This window comes from Nicotiana tomentosiformis, chromosome 7 (assembly GCF_000390325.3).
Source record: "Nicotiana tomentosiformis chromosome 7, ASM39032v3, whole genome shotgun sequence".
Taxonomy (NCBI): domain Eukaryota; kingdom Viridiplantae; phylum Streptophyta; class Magnoliopsida; order Solanales; family Solanaceae; genus Nicotiana; species Nicotiana tomentosiformis.
This window is the reverse complement of record NC_090818.1, coordinates 30,090,048-30,114,123: the sequence shown is the minus strand read 5'-3', so window position 1 is coordinate 30,114,123 and position 24,076 is coordinate 30,090,048. Positions and strand designations below refer to the sequence as shown.

At 38.0% G+C, this 24,076-nt stretch overlaps 4 protein-coding genes across 4 annotated transcripts; 3 read left to right on the top strand and 1 right to left on the bottom strand.

The window, feature by feature from the left end:
* Window positions 1–1,286: 1,286 nt before the first annotated feature.
* Window positions 1,287–2,504, bottom strand: LOC117277815 (uncharacterized). The gene has a single exon (XM_033657214.2). The coding sequence runs from the start codon at window positions 2,502–2,504 to the stop codon at window positions 1,287–1,289; it is 1,218 nt and encodes a 405-aa protein (XP_033513105.2).
* Window positions 2,505–7,010: 4,506 nt separating this feature from the next.
* Window positions 7,011–16,667, top strand: LOC104100393 (G-type lectin S-receptor-like serine/threonine-protein kinase SD2-5). The gene is made up of 3 exons (XM_033657197.2): window positions 7,011–9,665; window positions 14,880–14,943; window positions 15,365–16,667. The coding sequence occupies exon 1, from the start codon at window positions 8,062–8,064 to the stop codon at window positions 9,652–9,654; it is 1,593 nt and encodes a 530-aa protein (XP_033513088.2). The 5' UTR covers window positions 7,011–8,061; the 3' UTR covers window positions 9,655–9,665; window positions 14,880–14,943; window positions 15,365–16,667.
* Window positions 7,576–7,968, top strand: LOC138895419 (EP1-like glycoprotein 2). Its single transcript, XM_070180104.1, has one exon. It carries the CDS (start codon window positions 7,576–7,578, stop codon window positions 7,966–7,968), a length of 393 nt encoding a protein of 130 aa, XP_070036205.1.
* LOC138895418 (zinc finger BED domain-containing protein RICESLEEPER 1-like) lies at window positions 15,377–15,907 on the top strand. Its single transcript, XM_070180103.1, has one exon. The coding sequence runs from the start codon at window positions 15,377–15,379 to the stop codon at window positions 15,905–15,907; it is 531 nt and encodes a 176-aa protein (XP_070036204.1).
* Window positions 16,668–24,076: the final 7,409 nt, after the last annotated feature.

Sequence of the window (24,076 nt, the reverse complement as noted above, 5' to 3'; positions counted from 1 at the left end):
GAAGGTTGCGAGTAGTATAAATATATATATGTGTAGGTCTCAAGCTATAGTATGGGAAAACGACAAGGTTTTTGGAGGACAGGAGTAAGGATAAGAAAGGGCGAGTGAGAAGGTGACGACAATAAATAAGTCCTTGGGATTAAGCCCATGAAAACAAGAGAGCTAATGGATTCTCTAAGTTATCGAAAGCTCAGTATAGACTGAATAAACTCACGGGAGTCTAAGACTAATAGCATTTAGAAGAGATGGAATGCTGCCCTGGTAGAAGAATAAGGATGTAATTGTGATAGAAAAAGAATGACGTTTGGGCCTTCGATTGAGTAATTACTTGAAAAAAGAGATTTTACGGATGGCACGGGATTCGAGTACCCCCCCCCCCCCAAGTTGAATCATATTGGGATGCTATGAAATACAGTTATGGAAGTATGGTATCGCCCCCAGGTGGATCAGAAAAATTACTTCAAATGTTCCTCGATGCATCGTGAGACTTAGTGATTACGTAAGAGGTTTCAAGTTATCGGTGGTAAATTGTAGATCAATATTGAGGTGAATCAACAATGGAAGGACAAAAGTCACAAAGTGTGAGATGGGATTAGGCCGTTATTCTTAAGATGAACGGTAATGAGGAAGCATTAAAAGACTTAGCTTTATGCATATAGGATAAGCAACGAGTATCCTGGAGTTTGGTAGCAGACCTCAGTAAAGATAAATCGAAGTAAGAGTTATGGTATAGTATAGCCTACTTAGATGTAGTAAAGCTAATGACGCCCAGAGGGACAACTTGTCATAATTATGTATATGTTCACAAAGTAAGGCCTAGAGATTGGCTAAAAGCTAGAGGAAAGAGGAGAGAAGAGTCGCATAGGCGCACATACAAAGTCAGAGTCGTACAAGCTGCATGATAGTAGGTAGAAACAGTTACGAGATTGGGAAGATTCCGACCATAAGTCATGTTGTGAGAAAGAGGCCTAAAGGGGGGGGGGGATGCCCTGGCCATTGGATTTATTCATAGAACAGTTGCCTAGATGGCAAGGAGAGTACTAAAGTATTCGGAAGACATAAGTTATGAAAATGATAAGTACGTCAGTCAACATTCGACGACAAATGTTCCATAGGGGGAATGATGTTACACCCCATATTTTCGTACGTGAAAGTACGCCATAAGTAAATTGATGAAAGCTCGAAAATAAGATGTTACATCATGCATTTTCGTATGTTAAAGTTTCATCGTAAGTTAATCGACGTAAGTTCGGGAATGAGATTATTTTGAGATTATAAGCATTTTGCTATTTCAAACAAGTGATGAGTAAATTCATAAAGGTGAGAGGGTAAGCAATTCGAAGAAAACAAGACTGAGTTGGTGCTAATAAATCCTTATTAGAGGAACCCCTTCCACCTCCGCTGGATGTACTATTAAACTTGCCCGCTGTTCGGGCTTTCTTGTTTTGCACTTTTTCTTCTCTCCTTTGTTGTCTGTCTTTTTCTAAGTGCTTGGCGAATCCCACAACAGAGGAGAAAGCTTTCATTCCTACCGCTGCAGCTGATGTCGTATCCTTAATGTGGTAATCCAAACTGCCAACAAACCTACGAATCTTTGCTTTTTTTGTCTTAACCATGTGAGGAGCATGCTTAGCCAACTTTATGAATTCCATGTAGTACTCTTGCACACTTTTATTCCCTTGCTTGAGTTGTTCGAACTCTGTAGCCTTAGCTTCCCTATCCTCTTCCGGGATAAAGTTAGCCATGAAGGCCTCTTCAAATTCTTCCCAAGTAGGCGGGCCATCATCTTCATCTCTTTCCTTTTCCCACATCTCAAACCAAGCGCCAGCCACATCTCTAAGCTGGTAAGCAGCCAGCTCCACAACTTCATCATCAAATGCCTTCATCGCTCGGAGGGCTTTCTTGATACCCTCCAGCCACAACATTGGATCTTCATCAGCTATAGAACCATGGAACAATGGAGGACTCAACTTTAAAAATTCATTCACTCTTGAGGACTCAGAATTGTTCTGTCTATTTGATTGAGGTGGAATCTCATCTCTTCTCTCGTTCTGGTTGGCCATGAAGGCTTTAAACATCTCCATAGCACTGTTGACAGCATTAAACATCTGACCCACCTCTGGAGATATAGCTGTCTGAGCTGGAGCTGCTGTTGGGGGCGGCACTGAATCCTGAGATACTGGATCATCATGCTCCACCCCTTCTTCATGTTCAACCCGGGGTACCTGAACCCCCTTTGTGGATATACCCTTTCTTTTCTGAGTTGAAGCCTTCTTAGTTCTACCTTGAGCCACAATAGTAACAATAGTTTCTTGAGCAGCATCCTGAGTGTCAGTGTCAGAGTTGCGAGTACGAGCTATTTCTGCGAGTTTTGGAGAAACGAATACATTAGATAATTTCTTAGAGGTAGGCTCTACTGCACGATCTAAAGTATGAAAAAAAATGAGACTTTTCCTAAATGTTTGTAGCCTCCTGTTTATAAGTATGGTGTGCTTCATACCCATAAACAAGACTCTACTAACACGGCTTCATAGACCCCTAGGACTCCATAAATCTGAGGCTCTGATACCAAGTTTATCACGACCCATTTTCTGAACAAGTCGTGACCGGCACCCGATCACTAAACATGATCGAGCGAACCATCTGTGCTTACCAAATCTATTATAACTTCAAACTTTATATGCAACAAGGCAATACTTTAACCAAATACTTTTGATTAATTTATTTTATATGCAACAAGGCAATACTTTAACCAAATACTTTTGATTAATTTAAATATTTAAAATAAATCAAATCCAAAACTTTATTCATATTAACTACTGAAATACTACTAAATTATTATCAAAAACATCTGAATCTTAACCCACCGACTGTGTCTATGAAGCCTCTATTGATAAACTGATGCACTGCTCAGGACATGAGATTTCCTGGCCAGTTCTCTAAGTGAACAAAGAAATAGCTAAATAAAGATGACACTAAGGAGTACTCCACGAACAACAGCGGAGCTCACCAATAGCACTGGAAGTGAGGGAAGTCCTAACCCGTAGCCTACTCGCCTGCAAAACCGGTTCCTACATTGTACCGCAGACCAACATAGGTTCCCAAAAGAGAACATCAGTACCATCCATTGTACTCAGTGAGTCTCAACGACAGGGACAAAACTTTAATAACATATACATTACAAGCAAAGATTTTAAATGCATGTAAAACATAAAGCTTATAAGAACAATTCTAAAATAATTGCATAATAGCAGTTTATGAATATTCTAAAAGAAATTCTTTCCTTTTTTTCTTAAAAAAAAAAATACATCACTTTATACTTTGGGAGTTCCAACCATCCTGACTTAATTCTGTCTCAGTCACCGTGTGATTGGCACGGGTTCGATCCCAATCTGATCGAATAGGCCTAATCCACAAGGTGCCACTCGCTTCATGGTTCTCAGCGCTCATGTGCTATACCTTAGCTTGGCTAGGCAAATTCTCAGCAACGAGACCCTCGGCTCGTGTGCTCCCTACTTTGGCACAAGTAGTTTCAAGAAGCCAACGCCTTGGTCAGGACCCTCGGCCTGGACGATGACCCCTTCTCAGAATAGAGGATACTCCCAAAAATTTTTTCTTTCTAAAACTTCTTCTTGTGACTTTTCAAGTCTAAATCTTTTCCGAAACACCCTATGCATACTCATGCTGGCATCCTTAAATGTAAAGCATGGTATAAGAATGAAATAAATATTCAAAAGTATATCTAAAGATTTTTGCTCCTTCATGAATTTTCAACATGAAAATGGCATATAAGAATAACACAAAAATCTGAAAATTTATGCACATATATCATAATAAATCATCTAAACTTTAGCTAGAACAATTCTAAGTTAATAAGTACTCACTCGCTCCAATTAAGTACATATAAACTCTTTTAAGCAATTCATCAAACACCTTGTATGCGTGATTTTATGAGTTAAACCACTTTAGTAAAGGGTTATATCAACTCACTTCAAAACTTCTCGAGCCAATACGTAGGCCCCAGTCCAATTTATACCCGTCAAACAATCTATTCTACAACAACCAGTGCATTTTAATCAATTTTAAAGTTTTATACCTAAACATGAAATTTACTGTGATACAGAGAAAGATGGGAATTAACTATCCAATTCTTAAATTGTAGGATAATTGAGAATAGAAAATTTTATATACCTGCGCTCAAGAACTAGTTAGTTGTAAAGAAGCCTAGAATTTTCATTATCCGCCTCAATAGTTCCTGGGACTTGCTGCGTAAAGAAGCCGATGTTTCTTATCCTTAAAAGTCCTTCGTTTTTCTGTTTCATATAACAAGGCTTTAAGCCTTTTTACTTACGGCAGCCCACTTTATGGGCTTTAGGTCTAATCCCTTTTTTTTTTTCTTTTTTTGACTTAACTTCTATTTAATGATACTCACTTCTAATAACTAATAATATCAACTTTATTAACATTCCCTATTTATATATCCAATTATTTATAAATAGGGAAGTAACTCAAAAGTCAATCACAAGGGTTTAAATCCGTAATAGAAGTATAATTTTTTTTATGCACTTAAGGCAAGATTAAAAAAAAAATATTAAATTCTATATTTAGCGTGTGTTGAAACTTTTATAGATTTGAGGAGTGTTACACCTTTCTACTTTTTTTTACTAATAATTCCTTTTTTTATTATTTTCTTTGTAATATTTTCCTGTTTTATTCTTCATATGCAATTTTTTCCTTGTACATTTCAATTTTTCTTCATATACTTTTGCATATTGTATTTTGTATGTTTCGAAAAAGTTTTAGATCAATAAGCAATTTCATAAAATAAATGCTTGAAGTAATCATGCATTTATTTTGGTACGAGAACACATATTATCTTACAATAGATTGACTTTATACATCTCCTTTGTCCCTTCATATTTTTTCCATCACTTTATCATATATAATTATTATTTTTTCGGATTATTTTAGAAATTTTTTCATCCGATCTATTATTGTCAGGTAAACTACTACACCATTTTCATGATAGATAGACATAACACCAAGTAAAACACATCTAAAGAAGTTAGAAAGTAAGTAAGAAAGTGTAAACTTTTATTATTTCTATTTTATGATTTCACCTATACATATTATAATAAATATCTAATGGAAATTTTTAAGTTTCTTTACTATTTCTTGTGTATTTTAGTGGATTTAAAATATATAGTACGTTTTGCGGTTTGAAGATTGGGAATGATTATATAATATAGTGCTTTAAATATTTTTTCATAGTCTGCTAGAATTTGCTTTTTAGTGAGTTTGTTTATGTCAGTACAATATATACTAACTGTAGTAGAATTATTAATATATATAAGTGCGTGGATACTTTGAAAGCTAAAAGTAGATGTTTGTAGTACTAAAAGTTAATGTTGGAGTACTAAAAGTGGATACTTTGAAATAAATGCTTCAAAAAGAAATTGCTAATGTGTCTTTATTTTAATAACGTATATATCTCTTTAATATAGGGTTAAGAAGGTGCTAAGCAAGTACTCTTGCTCATTTTTCATTCTTCCTAAATACCTTTCTTTTTTAAGAAAATTTATTTTTGTAAATACATACAGATGTGGAATTTTTATCTCTTATATGTCAACTATATTTATAAGACAACACTTGTCAAATTTATTGATATTTTTTATAACCGCGTGAAGCGCGGCATATTCACTAGTTTAAAATATTTAGAAGGTATATGAAAATAACGTGACTCGTTTGACTCTCCAATTTCAAGTATAGCCGCATAAATTAGGAAGAGGGAATAATTCTTTCCTCAAATGCACACACTTCAAAATTCTCCATCTTCTCTGTTATAATTAAGTGCAGAAACCAAACAAAAGAATAAAGTTGATTTTTTTTCTTTTAGAATTTTAAGTTAGTATGAGAACACTGCACCCACTTGGTAGTTGGTACAATATGTGCGAACATAGTGTTAATTATATATTAATCATTCGCGCAAACACACACATATATAACTCTGAACCCAAAAGTGAATGTACTGACTGATGACACTGTGCGCTACCTTTCATGACTTTGCAATTTAAAAGATGAAATGATTTTTCTAAGAGATGAACATGATATCTACTTATTTAACTGAAATAAAACTGAAGAATAATTACTCCCTAGGATGACTACCATACTACGAGTTAAGTCACTTAAAAAACGATAAGAAAAATCAAAGAGTTGATTTATTGGCGTCCCCATGTGGAAAATCGTCTTATGGTGCCCACACGTAGAAGCAAATTTCCATTTGAACTAGAGTACTTAAAACTCACTTAAACTATTACTTTTTTGTCGGTTACCTATTTAAACTATTCGGAGTTTCCAAAATCCTCCTTAACTATATACACCTATATATTAAAAATCTCTCATCGATTTTTTAGTGGTGAGTGTGATACACCCTTCTATTTACTCAGCCTAATCTGATACATCAATTTAATTAAGAATTTTAACTAATAATAAAAAAAATAATTAAATGGGTAAGTGTTTGGGAGGTTAAAAAATCAAAGAAAGAGAATGACGGGATAAACACATGGTCATTTGTATTAAAAAAAAAACACTTCTATCTCCTCTGATAATAGCTACACCATGTCTCAATCGTGATATTTACCATTAAACTTAGATTAAATATTGAAATTTTCCCATTAACCTTCGTTTTCAACGAGAATTTTAGTTTAATACGAGATTTGGGATAAAAAGATTAGGGTTTGGTTGAAAGAAGAAGACTTACATGAAGAAGAAAGATAATTTTAGAAGAAACAAGAGAAAAAAAAATTCAAATGAAACCCATAAGAATAAAGGAAGAAGAAAGATAAAAAATGAAGAAGAATGCTAGAATACAAAAAAAAAAATAGAGGGAAAATACAAATATTAAATTTTTTAAAAAGGTAACAGTAATTAACCATTAGAAATGTTCAAATTGAGGCCATTTTTATATATAATTTCTTCTCCCACGTTACAAAAACACGATAGTTCTTTGAACTATTAACTGTGCAATAGAAAGATGAAGACTTGCCTTGGCTAGACTTATTCGCCAGGTTTGACTGGAAATTAAGCCAGAAGACATGGCCTCAAATTTTCTTTCTTTTAGTAAGCTTATGTTGGATTATTGGACTGTCTTTTGAAGAGTTGATTTCCACTTAACTCAAGCAGATCCTACTTTCTGAAAACCAATCCAATGGTTCTTGATTATACCATTCTTTTCATGGCTAGTCTCCTCATCCTTTCTTCACATCATCTGATTAGTGGACAACCTTCTCAAACTTTTATTACCAATTCCTCCATTTCCTGGATCAACAGCCTCTCCTATGTACTGAATTCAACAGATGGAGTCATTTTGACACCCATCCTTCTCAGGGAAGGCAACGGGACAAGATTTGTTTGTGGCTTCTTATGTGATTACAATGGCGCTGCTTGCTTTTTTGATGTCCTTCTATTCCAAATATCGATAATCCTTATATCGATAATCCGAGATTAGTCTGGTCAGCAAATGGGAATAATCCAGTTAGAGTTAATTCAACCTTGCAACTTAGGCAAGACGGAGGGATGATGTTGATGGACTCAAATGGCACTTTGGTTTGGAATACAAACACAAGTGGAAAGCTTGTTTCAGGCTTCAACTTGACAACAATGGGAAATTTTTTCCTCTTTGGCAAAAGTAATGACTCCATTTGGCAGTCTTTTGCTCATCCTACAGACTGTTTGGTTACTGGACAAAGAATGACTCCTGGACAGAAGCTGATATCCAGCATATCAGCAACAAACTGGAATCAAGATTTGTTCACATTTGAAGTTAAAAGTACTGGCCTTTTTGCATACATTGAGTCAAATCCACGCCAATTCTATTTCCCAAAGCTTTATTCGGACTTAAATGTAATGTTTTCCCTAGGGATGTTATTCCTTAATTCCCTTACCGTGAAGGAGAAGCTGGATTCATGAAATTTGAGGCTGATGGGCATTTAAGGGTGTATTACTGGGAAGGATCATCTTGGTCAAAGGAGGATGATATATTGACAGCCTCCATTGGTGACTATGGATATCCGACTGTATGTGGGAATTACTCAAGTCTGTGGAAATGGGCAGTGTAGTTGTCCTCAAACTGCAGTTGGTCAGACAAACTTTCTCCAGCAAATAAATTACAAGCAGCCAAATGAGGGGTGTGTCCTTGTAACACCTGTATCTTGTGAGCATTCCCAATATCATGTTCTTATGGAGCTTAAAGACACGGCTTATATTCCCCTCTATTTGGAATATGGTACCAACAAAACAGATTTGGAAGATTGCAAAAGGTCTTGCTTAAGCACCTGTTCTTGCAAAGCAGCTCAATTTCGATTTAGTGATCGTGCTAACACAATGGGTAACTGCGTACTGTTTAATCAAGTGTTTTCGCTCTTGAACAATGATGGAGCACTCAATAAAACTACTCTTTTTATCAAGGTGCAGAACTCTTCTAACCTACAAGCCTCTCCATCGCTTGCGTCTTCAGAGAAGAAACCAAAGCGTGTGGCAACGATAGTAGGATCTGCTATTGGAGCTTCGTTTGGTTTGCTTTTCATGGTTTTAACTTGCTTTGACTTTCTTTCCAGAAGGAGAAAAGGACTCGAGGAAGTGGAGGAAGAGTTCCTTGACCATGTACCAGGAATGCCTACAAGATTTTCTTTTGAGGAACTAACTGTTATGACAGAAAATTTCAGTAAGAAACTTGGGGAAGGAGGATTTGGTTCTGTATTTGAAGGAACAATGAGTGATGGCACTAAAATAGCAGTGAAGCGTCTCCAAGGTTTCGGTAATGTGAAGAAATCATTCTTAGCTGAAGTAGAAACAATAGGTAGCATTCAACATGTCAATCTAGTAAGCCTTGTTGGATTTTGTGCTGAGAAATCACACAGGCTTCTGGTTTATGAATACATGACCAATGTCTCTTTAGATAGGTGGATTTTCCGCAGAAAGCAGGAACAATTTCTCACATGGGATGTCAGGAAAAAAATCATATCAGACGTCGCCAAGGGCATCGCTTACTTACATGAAGATTGTAACAACAAAATTATCCATTTGGATATCAAACCTCAGAACATTCTTCTTGATCATAATTTCAATGCAAGAGCATCAGATTTTGGGTTATCAAAGCTCGTGGGAAAAGATGAAAGTAAGATAGTTACAACAATGAGAGGAACACCAGGATATTTAGCACCAGAATGGTTGAACTCAGTCATTACAGAGAAAGTAGATGTTTATAGCTTTGGAGTTGTGATCTTGGAAATCATCTGTGGCCGAAAGAATTTGGATCGTCTTCAAGATGAGAATGATATGCATTTGCTAGGTTTGTTCAAGAGAAAAGCAAAAGTGATACAACTCTTGGAAATGGTGGACAAGAACAGTGAGGATATGCAGCTCCACAACGAAGAGGCTGTGGAAATCATGAAGATTGCAGCATGGTGTTTACAAAGTGATTATACTAAGAGGCCTTCGATGTCATTGGTAGTTAAGGTGTTGCAGGGTTTAGTGGCTGCTGAATCTGACTTGGATTACAGCTTTCCATATCCACCATTGAGAAGAAGAGTTGCCGCAGATAATCAAGAAAGGGAAGCTGCGGTTTGTATCAGCTTACAAGTTCCTTCAGAGTAATCAGGACCTAGGTAAATTGCTGGTTAACTTCCTCCATCACTTGCTTTTTTGTTCTGTTATAAAGTACTACAATTTCAATTTTTATGACCATATTTTTGATTGTTACTAGTAGTATTTATCATCAAGATTGAACAGCTAATGAATCACACGATACGTCCATTCCGTTGAGTTATCACTTGTTATTTGCTGCCATAAGCCATTTTATGTATTTCAGTAGCAACCGTTGATGCATCATTGGTTTGCCTCTTCTTAAACCATGGTGCACACAAGCTTTCCTAGGAGAAAAGAGTATAACTAACAGCTTCCAATTAGTTCTTTGTATTATTTAAAACTTCAGCATAATCTTGAGTGAGCTGAAATAGCAGAGTTTGGAAAATCATCACGATTCTTGGAGTTATTGGTGGAATAATAAAATAATCGGTGCAATGCGTAAGGGCAAGGCATGATACCTTACTTTACTAGGCTAAACATAGGAAAGAACCCACCTCCCGCCCCCTCTTTTTCTTTCCGTTTACACGATGTAAACCAGTAGAAGAGAAAACTAAGTAATCTAGGATTAGTATTGTTTTTATACAGCACTCAGTTAAAAGATGGAGCAAACATGAGGATTTGATGTTAGTAGGATTCTGACTCGGTTCAACTAGTTAGAAACTGTTGGTGGGTACAGTAGATAGATATCTTAACTACAAGTACCTAATGATATATCAAAAGCAATATCTGCAGTTGAATATAAGGTCGAGAAAAAAGAAGAGAGAAGAAACAAACCATCTTAAAGCTAAATATACAGCTCCGGTATTTAAAGTCCCCTGCTAGCTATGAAGCCAAACTGTATTTGCATGAAGTTGAACATCTTTAGTAGTTTACAATCTGCAATAGAATTCTTTAGATTCAAGATTGAGTAATAGCCAGGTGTGTGAATCACTAAGGCAAATGTGACTGCTCATCAATACGCACTTTCTTACTTAACGGATGATGAAATTAAAACCTGAGTTATAAATAGATGGATATCAATGCGCACTTCCTAGAAAGAAAAGTGTATACGGTCAAAACCGGTTTCAACCTTCGTATGATTAGTCTAAATTGAAACATAATGGACCGAAGGTCATTTTCGTAATATCGGGTATTAGACCCGAAGCCAGGTTACCGAGCTCTAATTTCTGGGAAGCCAGGTTACCGAGCTCTAATTTCTGGGACCGATCAATTACCGAGCTCGAAGTCATTACCGATCCCGACCCGAGTCCAAATCGAACTATGAAGTGAAGCAGGGTTATCGAGTTTAAAAGCTATAGACCAGCCAATATCTAGCCCGATTAGGTACCGAGCCCCGAGTCAATATCGAACTCGAATTAATATCGAGCTCTAAACCTGAAAATCGGCCAGTACCAAATCCGACCAAGATCGAGCCACGAGACAAGAGCCGTTACAGCCGCACTAAGAGAGAGAATCTCGGCGGGAATTAGGAAAAAGCTAATTTATCATGGGATCCCCACTATGTATCTTTAATTATATCTAAAGTAGGATTCCTCTACTATAAGAGGGATATCTACTATTTTGTAAAGGAGGAGATTAACACTTGAATACACTCTCATATTACTCATACAGAAAAACATACTAATATCCATATAGAGATTATCCTCTTGTGAAATTTATACTTTGATTCATCTTGCTTGTTCATAAACTAGTTTGCTATTCAATTTGGTTTGTATTTTATTCTTATGCAGTCGATATTCAATATATTTCTACTTACTTTCTGATTTGTGCCAAGTTATACCACGTACCCTTAGAACTACGTATAAATTCAACTTTATCCATTTTTTGGATAAACAGTTTGACGCCCACCGTGGTGCTAAGGATAACAGTGGTTGTTTGGTACGAATCTTTACAAAACACACCATTTTACGCTTGCTCTCGGAAGTGTCTTTGATTCCAGGTTAAAAACAACTATCTCTCAATTAATGGCCCTACCTATCGACAACGAAGCAGGCCTTCAAGATGAGAATAACAACTTAACCCCTGGGGATAGAAGGCCACTCGTCGATCCCGTTGGAGCTCGGGTCGAAGAGATAATAGACGTTAATTCACATGTGGCCATCGAGGCAAACTAACGTTTCGACCCTGAAAATAACGTTCAAGGTGGAACTCGGTCTGCAACTCGGAATACTCAAAACGCTGAGGAAAACGGAATCAGCTTGCATATGATCTTTGAGATGTTGCAAGCTCAACAAGTAGCGATAGCCTAGTTGTAGAGCCAAACCCAGGCACCGACCAGACTCGAGCCCAGTCCACCCCAAGAAGTCACCCACAAAACAGGGCCAGCTATAGTAAGGTCAAATGAGCAAGAATCAGGGACTAATCCCGAATTGTTAAGATGTTCGAAGAACTGACAAAACGAATAGAGTCAGGAGAAAAGAGGATCGAAGAAAATAACAAAAAAGTGGAGACATACAACTCCAGGGTTGATCAGATCCAAGGGCACCCCCGATATTGAAAGGCTTAGATTCCAAAAAATTTATACAAAAGTCTTTCCCCCCGAGCGTGTCTCCTAAACCAATCCCAAAGAAGTTTCGCATGCCCGAAATTCCTAAGTATAATGGAACGACTGACCCAACGAACATGTCACCTCTTACACATGTGCCATTAAAGGGAAAGATCTAGAGGACGATGAGATCGAATCTGTATTATTGAAAAAATTCGGTGAAACCCTGTCGAAGGGGAAAATGATATGGTATCACAATTTACCGTCTAACTCTATCGATTCTTTTGCTATGCTTGTAGATTGTTTCGTAAAAGCACATGCTGGGGCCATAAAAGTCAAGACCCGGAAGTCGGACTTATTCAAGGTGAGACAAAAGGATAACGAGATGCTAAGAGAATTTGTATCTCGTTTCTAAATGGAACGAATGGATCTACCACCAGTCACAGACGATTGAGCTGTTCAAGCTTTCACTCAAGGTCTAAACGAACGAAGCTCGATGGCTTCACGGCGGCTGAAGCATAACCTGATCGAGTACCCAGCTATTACTTGGGCCGATGTGCACAATCGGTATCAATCCAAAATAAGAGTCAAAGACGATCAGTTGGGTTCTGGATCCAATTTTAAAAGGGATATCGACCGAGAACCAAGGTCAAACAACGGTCGATACCGGCCATATAACGGAGATCGTAGGGGTAGCGAACTTTTACGCAACCCCGTATGAGGCGAAAAGAGAAATGATCGAGGCCAAGGGTTAAACGTGTGTTAATTGATCCAGGTAGTTCGGCCAACATCATTCGATTGAGGGTCGTAGAGCAACTTGGTCTACAAGACCAGATTGTGCCCGCAACCTTGGTACTAAATAGATTCAATATGGCATGTGAAACCATAAAGGGAGAAATAATCCTACTAGTTAACGTGACCGGGACCATTCAAGAAACAAAGTTCCACATGATCGAAGGCGATATGAGATACAACGCCCTGTTCGAAAGACCATGGATCCACAATATGAGGGTTGTACCCTCAACCCTCCACCAGGTTTTGAAGTTCCCAACATCGGAGGGAACTAAAATGGTCTACAGGAGCAACCGGCCGCAAAAGAAATGTTTGTCGTCGATGAAGTGATTCCTATATCATCATTATCACCAGCAAAAGGATCGGATTCAAAGGGGGAACGGAATACCAAATAGTAATCACAAACGTCAACTTCGACCCAATTAGAGAATCAGAAGACTGACGAAGATGATGAACATGGGATCTCTCGATCCTTCGTGATCCCCGATGATTCCAACGCTACCCAATCAACAAGAGTTGGAGCAAGTCATACTAATCGAATATTTTCCCGAACGAAAGGTATACCTGGGTACGGGGTTAGATTCCGAGCTCAGGAAAAAGCTTTGTTAATCCAAAAAACGGATAGAGTTGAATTTATACGTAGTTCTAAGGGTACGAGGTATAACTTGGCACAAATTGGAAAGTAAGTAGAAATATATTGAGTATCGACTGTATAAGAATTAAATACAAACCAAATTGAATAGGAAACTAGTTTATGAACAAGCAAGATGAATCAAAGTATAAATCTCACAAGAGGATAAACTCTATATGGATATCAGTATGTTTTTCTCTGTGAATAATATGATAGTATATTCAAGTCTTAGTCTCCTGCTTTACAAAATAGTAGATATCCCTCTTATAGTGGAAGAATCCTACTTTAGATATAATTAAAGATACATAATGGGCCCCTCGTCTGGCGAAGAAGAGACTTCGACCTTAGTTCCGAAACCGGCGAAGGATAATAAGAGAAAATGGCCTGTACTGCCGAGGATCCAAAGCTTTAGACGAGGACGGCTCGTAAGCCGAGGAAGAACATCATCCCTTTGACCGAAGAATTTGTTCGGCGTCTAAGGGATGAAGATGAAGGAGAAAAAGAAAACGACGGGTCTATACTGGTGGCCCGAGTGAAGAAAACCATTGATGCCCCAAAGGCAGCTGGGTCGATGGCGGTTGATGAGGCTCCATCTCGAACTGGGGGAATATCGGAGAAGGACTCGAACAAAGTCCCCAAGTCGTTGGAGATCGATGATGCTTCCCATCGAAGTCATCAATCGGTGGGTATATCAAAACGGGATGACCCTGAAGCTCTTCGAATTGAGAAGAACGCCCCAAACGACTCGCTTGGGGCAATAGTAATTAGGGCTGCGCAAATATCGGGTATAACCGATAGCCCAAACAGAAAAAAGCTTATTGGAGTATCGGTATCGAATTATTGGGTTAACGGTTCGGTAACGATTTAGTAATTTTTCACTATTGGGTTATCGGTTCGGGTCTCGATTTGCCCAATTTTCTTAACGGGTTAACCGATAACCTAATAAGATTTAATAAAATTATGATTTTACCCTTAAGTATATAAATACATATGGGGCTTCATTCTCTCTTTTTCTCCCAATTTTTCCAGCCGCATTTCACTCTTTAGACTCTTATTCCATTCTTCATCACTTCTTCTTCAAAATTCAAAGTACAACCACTTTCTTAGAATCTTAAAGTAAGAACCGTAAGTTTTTATTCCAAAGTTTGAACTTTAATTACTTCTTTCTTAGAACTAATTTCATTCCTTTCTTTTGAGTTTTACGGTAGATTTCTATAATAAAAATATAGGATTTTTGATTAGTTTCAATTCTTTATTTTGTGCTCATGTTTTATAATTCTGTATTTTCGATTATCATTTTGTGAGCTCATGTCGACTATCGTGCAGCCTGTACCAAAGGCCGACCAGTTTCTTTTTTCACTTCTCCATCGACAATCTCCACCAATTTCGGGTAAGTTTATGATTCTCTTCATCACTTTACAATTCTCATTTTCCTCATTATTTTTTGGGTCACTGTTTTTGAATTTTCTAACTCATTGTTTGAGGTTGTTTTGGATTTAATTTGAGATAAGTACTAAAATTTTGAGGAATTCTTGGGCGTTGGTCTTCGAAGTTCTGGATTTATTTCGTTTAATTAGAGTTAAAGCATTTGATTATTTGTTGACATCTTTTGATATCTGGACAATGGACATATTCCTTTGTTGTTGCCAAATCCACTGTCACATATGAATTCACCCACTGTATTGTTGGTTCTTTTCTTGCATACAAATTCACTATATCACATGTGAATCCACCCACTATTTTATTAGTTCTTTTATTGCATTTTTAAGGTTTGTTGGCTCGCTGCTTATTTTTTTAATTAAAACATACAGTGACACAAAAGCATGGCTGAAAATATGACACTTGATAAGGTGATTGGTGAAAGTGGAGCTTCTAATTCAAATTCCACGATACAATCTCAATCAGTTCAGTTGACGGTAAGGAAAGAAAGGAAAAAAAGGTCTCGTGCATGGGATCATTTTGACCAAATTGTTGATTCTGAAGGAAATAAAAAGGGTGTCTGTAAATATTGCAAAAGAGAATATTTTGCTGATACAAAATATAATGGTACGAAAGCATTGCTTACTCATATGGCCAATTGTAAAAAAATACCTTTAAATGTTGAAACAAGTCAATCAAAATTAGCCTTTCAACCTGTTCCGGGGGATAATAAGGGTGATATAGCTGTTGTTCCTTGGAAATATGATCAAGAACAATGGAGGAAGGCTTTGTGTAGTATGGTGATTATTGATGAACTTCCTTTCAGCTTTGTTAAAATGGAAGGTTTTATAAATTTTATGAAAGTTGCACAACCTTTTTTTCGAATTCCTTCCCGTAGAACTATGACTCGGGACTGTTTTGATCGTTTCAATTAGAAAAAACGTAAGTTGGTGAAATTTTTTAAAGATCATAGAGTTTGTCTTACCACTGATACTTGGACTTCCTTACAACGAATAAATTATATATGTATTACTGTTCATTGGATTGATAATGAATGGAAAATGATAAAAGAATTATCAACTTTTATCCAATTTCTAGTTATAGGGGTGAAGATATGGCAAATAGTATTGTTAATTATTTAAAAGAGTGGGGGTTACAAAAGATTTTCACCGTCACAGTTGATAATGCTAGTTCAAATGATGTGACGGTGAATGAGCTTTCTAAGAAGTTAACTAAATGGGGGACCAATTCTATGAATAGTAAGCACCTTCACGTGAGGTATATGGCTCATATTATGAATCTTGTTGTTCAAAATGGTATAAAAGAATCAACTGTGTCTATTGAACATATTAGGAAAACAATGAGATATATCAGGCAGTCTCCTACTAGGTGAAAAAAGTTTCAGGAATGTTGTGATGAAGAAAATCTAGTTAGGAAATCTTTATGTTTTGATGTTACTATAAGGTGGAATTCTACATACTTAATGTTGAACAAGGCTATTGAATATGAGAGTGTAATTTTAGAATATGCTGATCATGATATTGGCTTGTCACATCATCTTGAGTTTGTTGTATTGTGGATGGAAGTCCTGTAGGTACACTTTTGAGTAGCGATTTGGAGGATGTAAAGAAATTGACAAAATTTCTTGAAATCTTTTATAAGCTTATTTAAAGGTACCTGGGTCACTTTATGTCACGTCAAATTATTATTTTCTTGAAATTTGTGAAGTTGTTGTTTACTTAAAATAATTGATATTAAATGAATATGTTCTTTTGGGTTCAATGGCAAAGAAGATGAAGGAGAAATTTGATAAGTATTGGGGTGATCCAGAAAAAATAAACAAGATGATTTTCATTTCATGTGTTTTGGATCCTCGGTACAAGTTTGATTTTATTAGTTTTGCACTTGCGAAGATGTTTGAAGAAAAAGGGCCAATTATCGCGATGGAAGTGCATACATACATGACTTCATTGTTTGATGAGTATGTAAAGTCTCATTCAAAAGATAAAGGTTATCGTCCTTCTTCATGTTTATCTAACTCTTCTCGTACACAATGGAAACTTCTACTTCATCGCTTTTAGCGAATACTATTAGTATCCAAAACGGATGAGCTTTTGGTTCTTTCTTTGAAGAATTAAAAAGACATAAAGCTGGGATTGGAGGTTCAGATTCTAAATCAGAATTGAAAAAATATCTTACAGAATAAGTTGAAAATGAAATACCAGACTCTAATATATTGCTTTGGTGGAAAGTAAACTCACCTAGATTCCCCATTCTTGCTGAGATGGCTCGGGATGTGTTATCTATTCTTGTTTCAAGTGTTGCATCCGAATGTGCATTTAGCACTGGAAGGCGTATTCTTGATTCATTTAGGAGTTCATTGACTCCTAAATTGGTAGAAGTTCTAGTGTACCTTCAAGATTAGCTTCGGAGTGAGCCATTACCTGTAAGTGTTGAGGAAGATTTAGATGTTCTCGAGCAACTAGAACAAGGTAACAATATTTTAATTTGTTTGATTGTATATTATTTTTATAAATAGTTTATTTAATATTTTTATTGTTTGACTTGTTAATATATATTCTCTTAGATTTTGCCAAACTTGAAAATGAACCTTGCGATGATGATGTGTAGAATCTTAGATAGTTGTGAGTTAAAACTTTGGTAAGTTAATTATTCAAATTATATAATACATAGTATGCATTGGTAAGAATTTATTTGACTTAATATTTTTTTCTTTTTATGTTTAATAGGTGTAACCATGCCTCGACTTCGTGGTCTCAAAGCTATCTCACATGTTTGAAGTCACTATGAAAGGATCGAAGAAGGTGATGTATATATATATATTAGGATTGAAGTGATAGCTGATAGGTAGATGGATTGACTTGTCTGTTTAAGTGACTAAGACATTGTTTAGTAGGATGCTTTGTGAATAAAGTTAATTTCTATATACATCCTTACTTTGTATCTGTTACCCGTTGTTACACGTTGATAAGTTTTCATATGGACTGTAAATTACTTTGTTAAACTGAGAAGTGTTGGGTTGTTATTAGCATTTAAAATTTCAAAGCTGAATAGCAATTATAGCCTTTGCGTAGAAATGGTAAATTGCAATTTTAGGAGATGCTGACCAAGGAACTCTTTATGTCTGAGTTTTAGTATTTACCATTGTTGCACTATCTTTGGATTGAAAATTAGGGTTTTGGCTTTTGGTTATTGGCATCATTAGTGTAGTTTCTATGTTGTATTAGACATTGTATATACTACTATTGTACTGCCTAGCTTTTGCTTTCTTTTGTGATCTCTTCACTAAGTTTGAATAGTAAAAAGTTCCTTATGCAGAAAGACTGTAATCATTGAGAAAATATGTAGTAGTAGTAGTGCAATATGGAAAATTTATCAACGATAATAATAATAATGTTGTATAGAAGCAGAAGCAAATGTTGTCAAATTGTGTCAATTTGTCAAAATGAAGCATGCTTCAAATATTAGTTGTGGCCAGAACGCAGAAATTAATATACCATATGTGAATTCTTCTCTTTTTTGCTTAACTCTAGTGAATTGTCTTTTCTTTTTTGCAAAACTCTACATTGAGTTATCTTATCGGGTAAATCGATAACCGAACCGATAATGGCTGAAAATTGATTAACCGATAACCGATATCTTATCGGTTCGGTTATCGATTTACCATATTTGTAAACTGATAACCAATGCGCTAAACCTATAATATTTACAACCAAACCGAACCGACCGATGCCCACCCCTAATAGTAATTGGAGGCTCGCCTACTCTCCCCTCTTTTTCAGAAGGGGTAATTCGGGAAGCCCGAGTTTTGGGGACCCTCGAAGTAGCCGGGGCCCATGAGGGTGAGGACCCCTTCCGTGATTTATTTACTGGCATCGAGGATGGTGCCGGCCTGAGTGACACGTCTGGTCGTTTATTCGAGGTTCAACGAGCCCTGAATCGGGTAAGTCTCTATTCCCTTTGTTGATGTATTATTTTTCTATTTTTTGTCTAAATTTTTCTCTTTTTCAAATAGGCTTTAGCTCTTCATCAAGAGGAGTTTTCCAAATCTCGGGCAGAGCTGAGCCGACGTGAGGCCGTATTTCGAGTGCTTTCGGAGGAGAGAAATGCCCTCAAATTTCTTAATGGGCAGAAAGAGGAAGAGATCAAAGATCTTCGAGCCGAGTTGGCCAAGGCATACCAAGATCAGACCGACCTGACCTAGCAGGTAATGATAATCTTAAAAACTCATGGGCTTGATTCGGGAACGGTGGCTAATATTTTGATCTCACAGCTGCAGCAGAAGCTTGAGGTGATCGGGCTGCTTCGTGAGGAGCTCGATACGATAAAGGCGGAGACCTTGGGATGGAAAGAAGGCATGGATCGCCTCACTACAGAAAAAGAGATTGCTCGAGCCCAGTTATCATCGGCCGAAAGTCAACTCCAAGGTATGAAGGAGAAGAGCTCGGTTCAAGCAAGAAAAATAGAGGAGCTCGAGGCTCGGTTGGCTTCCGAACTTGCTAAGGCCAAATCTAAAACTGAAAAAGAAAAGGTCGGGGCGGATGCATTCATGGCCGTTTATCGGGCCGATGCTGAAGCCGCTCAAGTACAAGAGAAAAAGGCAGTCGAGACCGCTCAAACTCGAGCATATTGGGTTGCTGAACTCGCCAAATGCCAATCTTGGAGGGAAACCCTCGAGGAGATCCACGCCTGAGGTTTTGATCTTACCGAAGAGATAAAAAAGCCAAATAGCTTGAAGCCAATGTCGGAGCCTTGGCTTCCGACGATGATTATGGGAGCGAGAGTGGGTCTGAGAACAGGGAGGAGCCCGATGGAGAAGAGACTGCCCCCGGGGATAACCAGGAAACTTAGGGTTTTTTCCATTTTGATATTTTGTGTAGGGTCCTAATCGGACGTTGTAAATACTCTTATATGTATAAAAAGATCTTTTCCTTTCCCGACTTGTCTTTGTTTTATTCTCTGCCTTGTGAAAGTTTTCATAAGTTTGAGGCATTTAGGCAATTTGATCGAAGTCGGACCTTGTGACCTTTATAACAGAGCGAGCGTTTGTTTGAACTTGATATAAAACATAGCCCTTAGGCTTAAAAATCGAGTGAGCGTTTGCTCGGATTCGAAATAATGTTAGCCCTTAGGCTTTGAAATCGAGTGAGTGCTTGCTCTAACTCAAAGCAAGAGTAGCCATTAGGCTTTAATAATCGAGTGAGTGATTTCTCGAAATCAAAATAAGATTAGTCCTTAGGCTTAGTATTCGAGTGAGTGTTTGTTCGAACTCGAAGTGTTGTAGCCCTTAGGCTTAGTGGTCGAGTGAGTGATTGCTCGAACTCGAAATAATGTAGCCCGTAGGCTTAGTGGTCGAGTGAGTGTTTGTTAGAATGCGAAGTGCTGTAGCCCTTAGGCGTAGTGGTCAAGTGAGTGATTGCTCGAATTCGAAATAATGTAGCCCGTAGGGTTTAAGTTCGAGTGAGTGCTTGCTCTAACTCGAAGCAAGAGTATCCCTTAGGCTTTTAATAATCGAGTAAGTACTTGCTCTAACTCGAACCAAAAGTAGCCCTTAGGCTTTTAATAATCGAGTGAGTGATTGCTCGAACTCTAAGTAATGTAGCCCGTAGGCTTAGTGGTCGAGTGAGTGCTTGCTCGAACTCGAAGTAATGTTAGCCCTTAGGCTTTAAGTTCGAGTGAGTGGTTGCTCTAACTCGAAGCAAGAGTATCCCTTAGGCTTTTAATAATCTAGTGAGTGATTGCTCAAACTCGAAGTAATGTATCCCGTAGGCTTAGTGGTCGAGTGAGTGATTGCTCGAACTCGAAATAAGATTAGCCCTTAGGCTTAGTAGTCGAGTGAGTGTTTGCTCGAACTCGAAGTGTTGTAGCCCGTAGGCTTAGTAGTCGAGTAAGTGTTTACTCGAACTCGAAGTGCTGTAGCCCATAGGCTTATGTGGGGCTTGATCTCGTTGACTTTTTGGTTGGCAGTCCCCGATTTATGGGGTAATGGTCGGCCCTTGAGCCTGTTTGCATAATAGATCACGAAATAGAGGATGGATTTTGAGATATGAGATATCGTTAAAGGAGAAATTTCTCTTTATGTCATTATACATGTTGTTCATGTTTTGTACCAGGGATCGAGCAAACTACACGAGCATGGTTCGTTTTGACCATTTGGCTCTTATAATTTTTCCTATTGAAACCCTGTTGTCACGAAGTAACTTCCTTGCATTGAACTTGATAATCGAACTTGGTATATTTGAGGGTAATGCCCCCCAGTATTAGAGGTTGATTGTAAAGAGGCCTCGAATACTTTTGAATTATTCTAAGTTAGCACGATCAGTGGTTGCCTCATTAAACACCTTGCCGAAAAACCAATTTGGGATAAAACCGGTCTAAGGGAAAAAGAGTGCAACACGTGCTTTCAAGCCTAAGGCTTCGAGTTGAATAATCTATCCTTGTTTATGATCAAACACCTGCAAGGGTTAATTTTGAAATATAAATGAACATAGGAGGGTCGTACCTTAACAGTAGTATCATTTTAGGTGCGATACGTTCCAATTGCTTGGTAGTTATTTGCCGTTTATTACACCAAGCTTGTAGGATCCTTTTCCGACGATTTCGAGAACCTGATATGGTCCTTCCCAATTCGGACCCAGTTTTCCTTCATTTGAATTTCGGGTGTTGAGGGTGACTTTCTTTAGCACTAAGTCCCCGATTTTAAAATATCGAAGATTGGTTCTTTGATTATAATACCTTTTGATCCGCTATTTTTGGGCGGCTAATCGGACGAGAGCCGCTTCTCCTTTTTTCGTCCAATAATTCTTGGCTCGTGTTCATCGTCTTGTTATTCGACTCATCTATTGCATATCGAAACCTGATGCTAGGTTCTCCGACCTCAATCGGGATAAGAGCTTCGGCGCCATAAACCAACGAGAATGGTATTTCTCCGGTACTTGATTTCGATGTTGTGCGGTATGCCCATAGAACTTCGGGTAGTATTTCTCTCCATTTTCCTTTAGTGTTGGTCAATATTTTCTTAAGATTTTGGATGATAGTTTTGTTGGTTGTTTCAGCCTGTCCGTTCCCGCTGGGTTGATAAGGTGTTGATAGGATCCATTTGATTTTGTGGTCTTTGAGAAATTTAGTTACTTTGCTTCCGATGAATTGCTTTCCATTATCACATACAATCTCGGATGGCATCCCAAGCTGACATATGATGTGGTCCCAAATGAAGTCTATCACCTCCTTTTCTCTGACTTTCTCGAAAGCCTGTGATGCAACCCATTTAGAGAAATAATCAGTCATAAACAAAATAAACTAAGCCTTACCTGGGGCCGATGGGAGGGGGGCGACGATGTCCTTTCCCCATTTCTTGAAAGGCCAAGGAGATAGGACCGAGTGTAGAAGCTCCCCGGGTTGATGAATCATGGGCGCATGTCTTTGACATTTGTCGCATTTTCGAACGAACTCCCTTGCATCTTCGTCCATATTGATCCAATAATATCCTGCTCCGATTGTTTATTGGACCAATGAATCGGCACCAGAATGATTCCCACAAGTGCCTTCGTGAATCTCCCATAGGATGTAGTCGGTATCTCCCGGTCCCAAACATATTGCCAGCGGACCATGGAACGTCCTTCTAAACAACGTTCCATCATTGGATAAGGTGAACCGTGCAACTTTTGTGCGTAGAGTTCTCGACTCCTTTGGATCCGGTGGAAGTTTGTCGTTCTTAAATTACTCTATATATTTGTTTCTCCAATCCTAGGTTTGACTTGTAGAGTTGATCTCGGCATGACCTTCTTCGATTACCGATTTCATGAGTTGCACGATAGTCCCCGAGTTGAGTTCGTCATCCTCGACCGATGAACCTAAGTTCACAAGAGCGCCGGCCTCACTGTTCTACTCTCGAAGTATATGTTGCAAAGTCTATTCTTTGAATCTATGTAGAGTCACTTGTAATTTATCCAAGTACCTCTGCATTCGATCTTCTCGAACTTCAAAAGTCCCATTGACTTGATTTACCACGAGAAGGGAATCACACTTAGTTCCACGACCTCAGCCCCAAACTTCTGGCTAGTTCGAGACTTGCAATCAAGGCCTCATACTCAACCTCATTGTTAGTCAATTTTGTATTTTTAATAGATTGTCTGACTATATTACCTGTGGGCAATTTTAGTATGATGCCCAGTCTGGACCTTTTTGCGTTCGAGGCACCATCCGTAAAGAGGGTCCAGATTCCCGTAGAGGTACCCGGTTTTATCAGTAATTCTTTTTCGATCACGGGTACGAAGGCTGGCGTAAAGTCAGCCACGAAGTCCGCTAAGATTTGAGATTTGATAGCGGTTCGAGGTCGATACTCGATGTCGTACCCGCCGATCTCTATGGCCCATTTGGCCAATCGACCTGAAATCTCAGGTTTGTGTAAAATATTTCGTAGAGGATAAGTTGTCACGACCCAAATTTCTCCTTCGTATGACGTCGTGACGGCACCTAGTCTCTACGACTAGGTAAGCCTAACATTGCAGAATAATGATATGAAAACATAAATTTAACAACTAGTTGTTCAAAAATACACAGTAATACCAAAATCCGGAACATCGTGAATCATAAACTACAGAAGGAAAGTCTAGTGTCTCTATACATCAGAGTCTAATAAAATAAAAATACAGAAGATAATGGACATGGAAAAGAGTAGAAGGGGACTCTGAGGTCTGCGGACCCGACAGATATACCTTGAAGTCTCCAAATCTGTCCCGGCTCACTGATAGTGCGGCTGATAAGGAGCACCTGGATCTACACACGAAAAACATGTGCAAAGAGTAGCATGAGTACACATATATAACAACAAGGGATCTCCCGAGATACCGTCTCATAGTCCCTAATGTAATATGTAGGGGGATCTTCCGGAATACCGTTCCGTAGTTCCAAAGTAAATATACAAGACAGGGAGATCTCCCGGAATACCGTTCCGTAGTCCCAAAGTAAATATGCAGTACAGGGGGATCTCTCGGAATACCGTTCCGTAGTCCCAAAGTTAATATGCAGCACAGGAGGATCTCTTGAAATACCGTTCCGTAGTCCCAAAGTAAATATGCAGC

Excerpts from the sequence above, each read along its gene's own strand:
- LOC117277815 (XM_033657214.2), bottom strand. The coding sequence starts at position 2,504 with ATGGGTATGAAGCACACCATACTTATAAACAGGAGGCTACAAACATTT.
- LOC138895419 (XM_070180104.1), top strand. The coding sequence starts at position 7,576 with ATGATGTTGATGGACTCAAATGGCACTTTGGTTTGGAATACAAACACA.
- LOC104100393 (XM_033657197.2), top strand. The coding sequence starts at position 8,062 with ATGGATATCCGACTGTATGTGGGAATTACTCAAGTCTGTGGAAATGGG.
- LOC138895418 (XM_070180103.1), top strand. The coding sequence starts at position 15,377 with ATGGCTGAAAATATGACACTTGATAAGGTGATTGGTGAAAGTGGAGCT.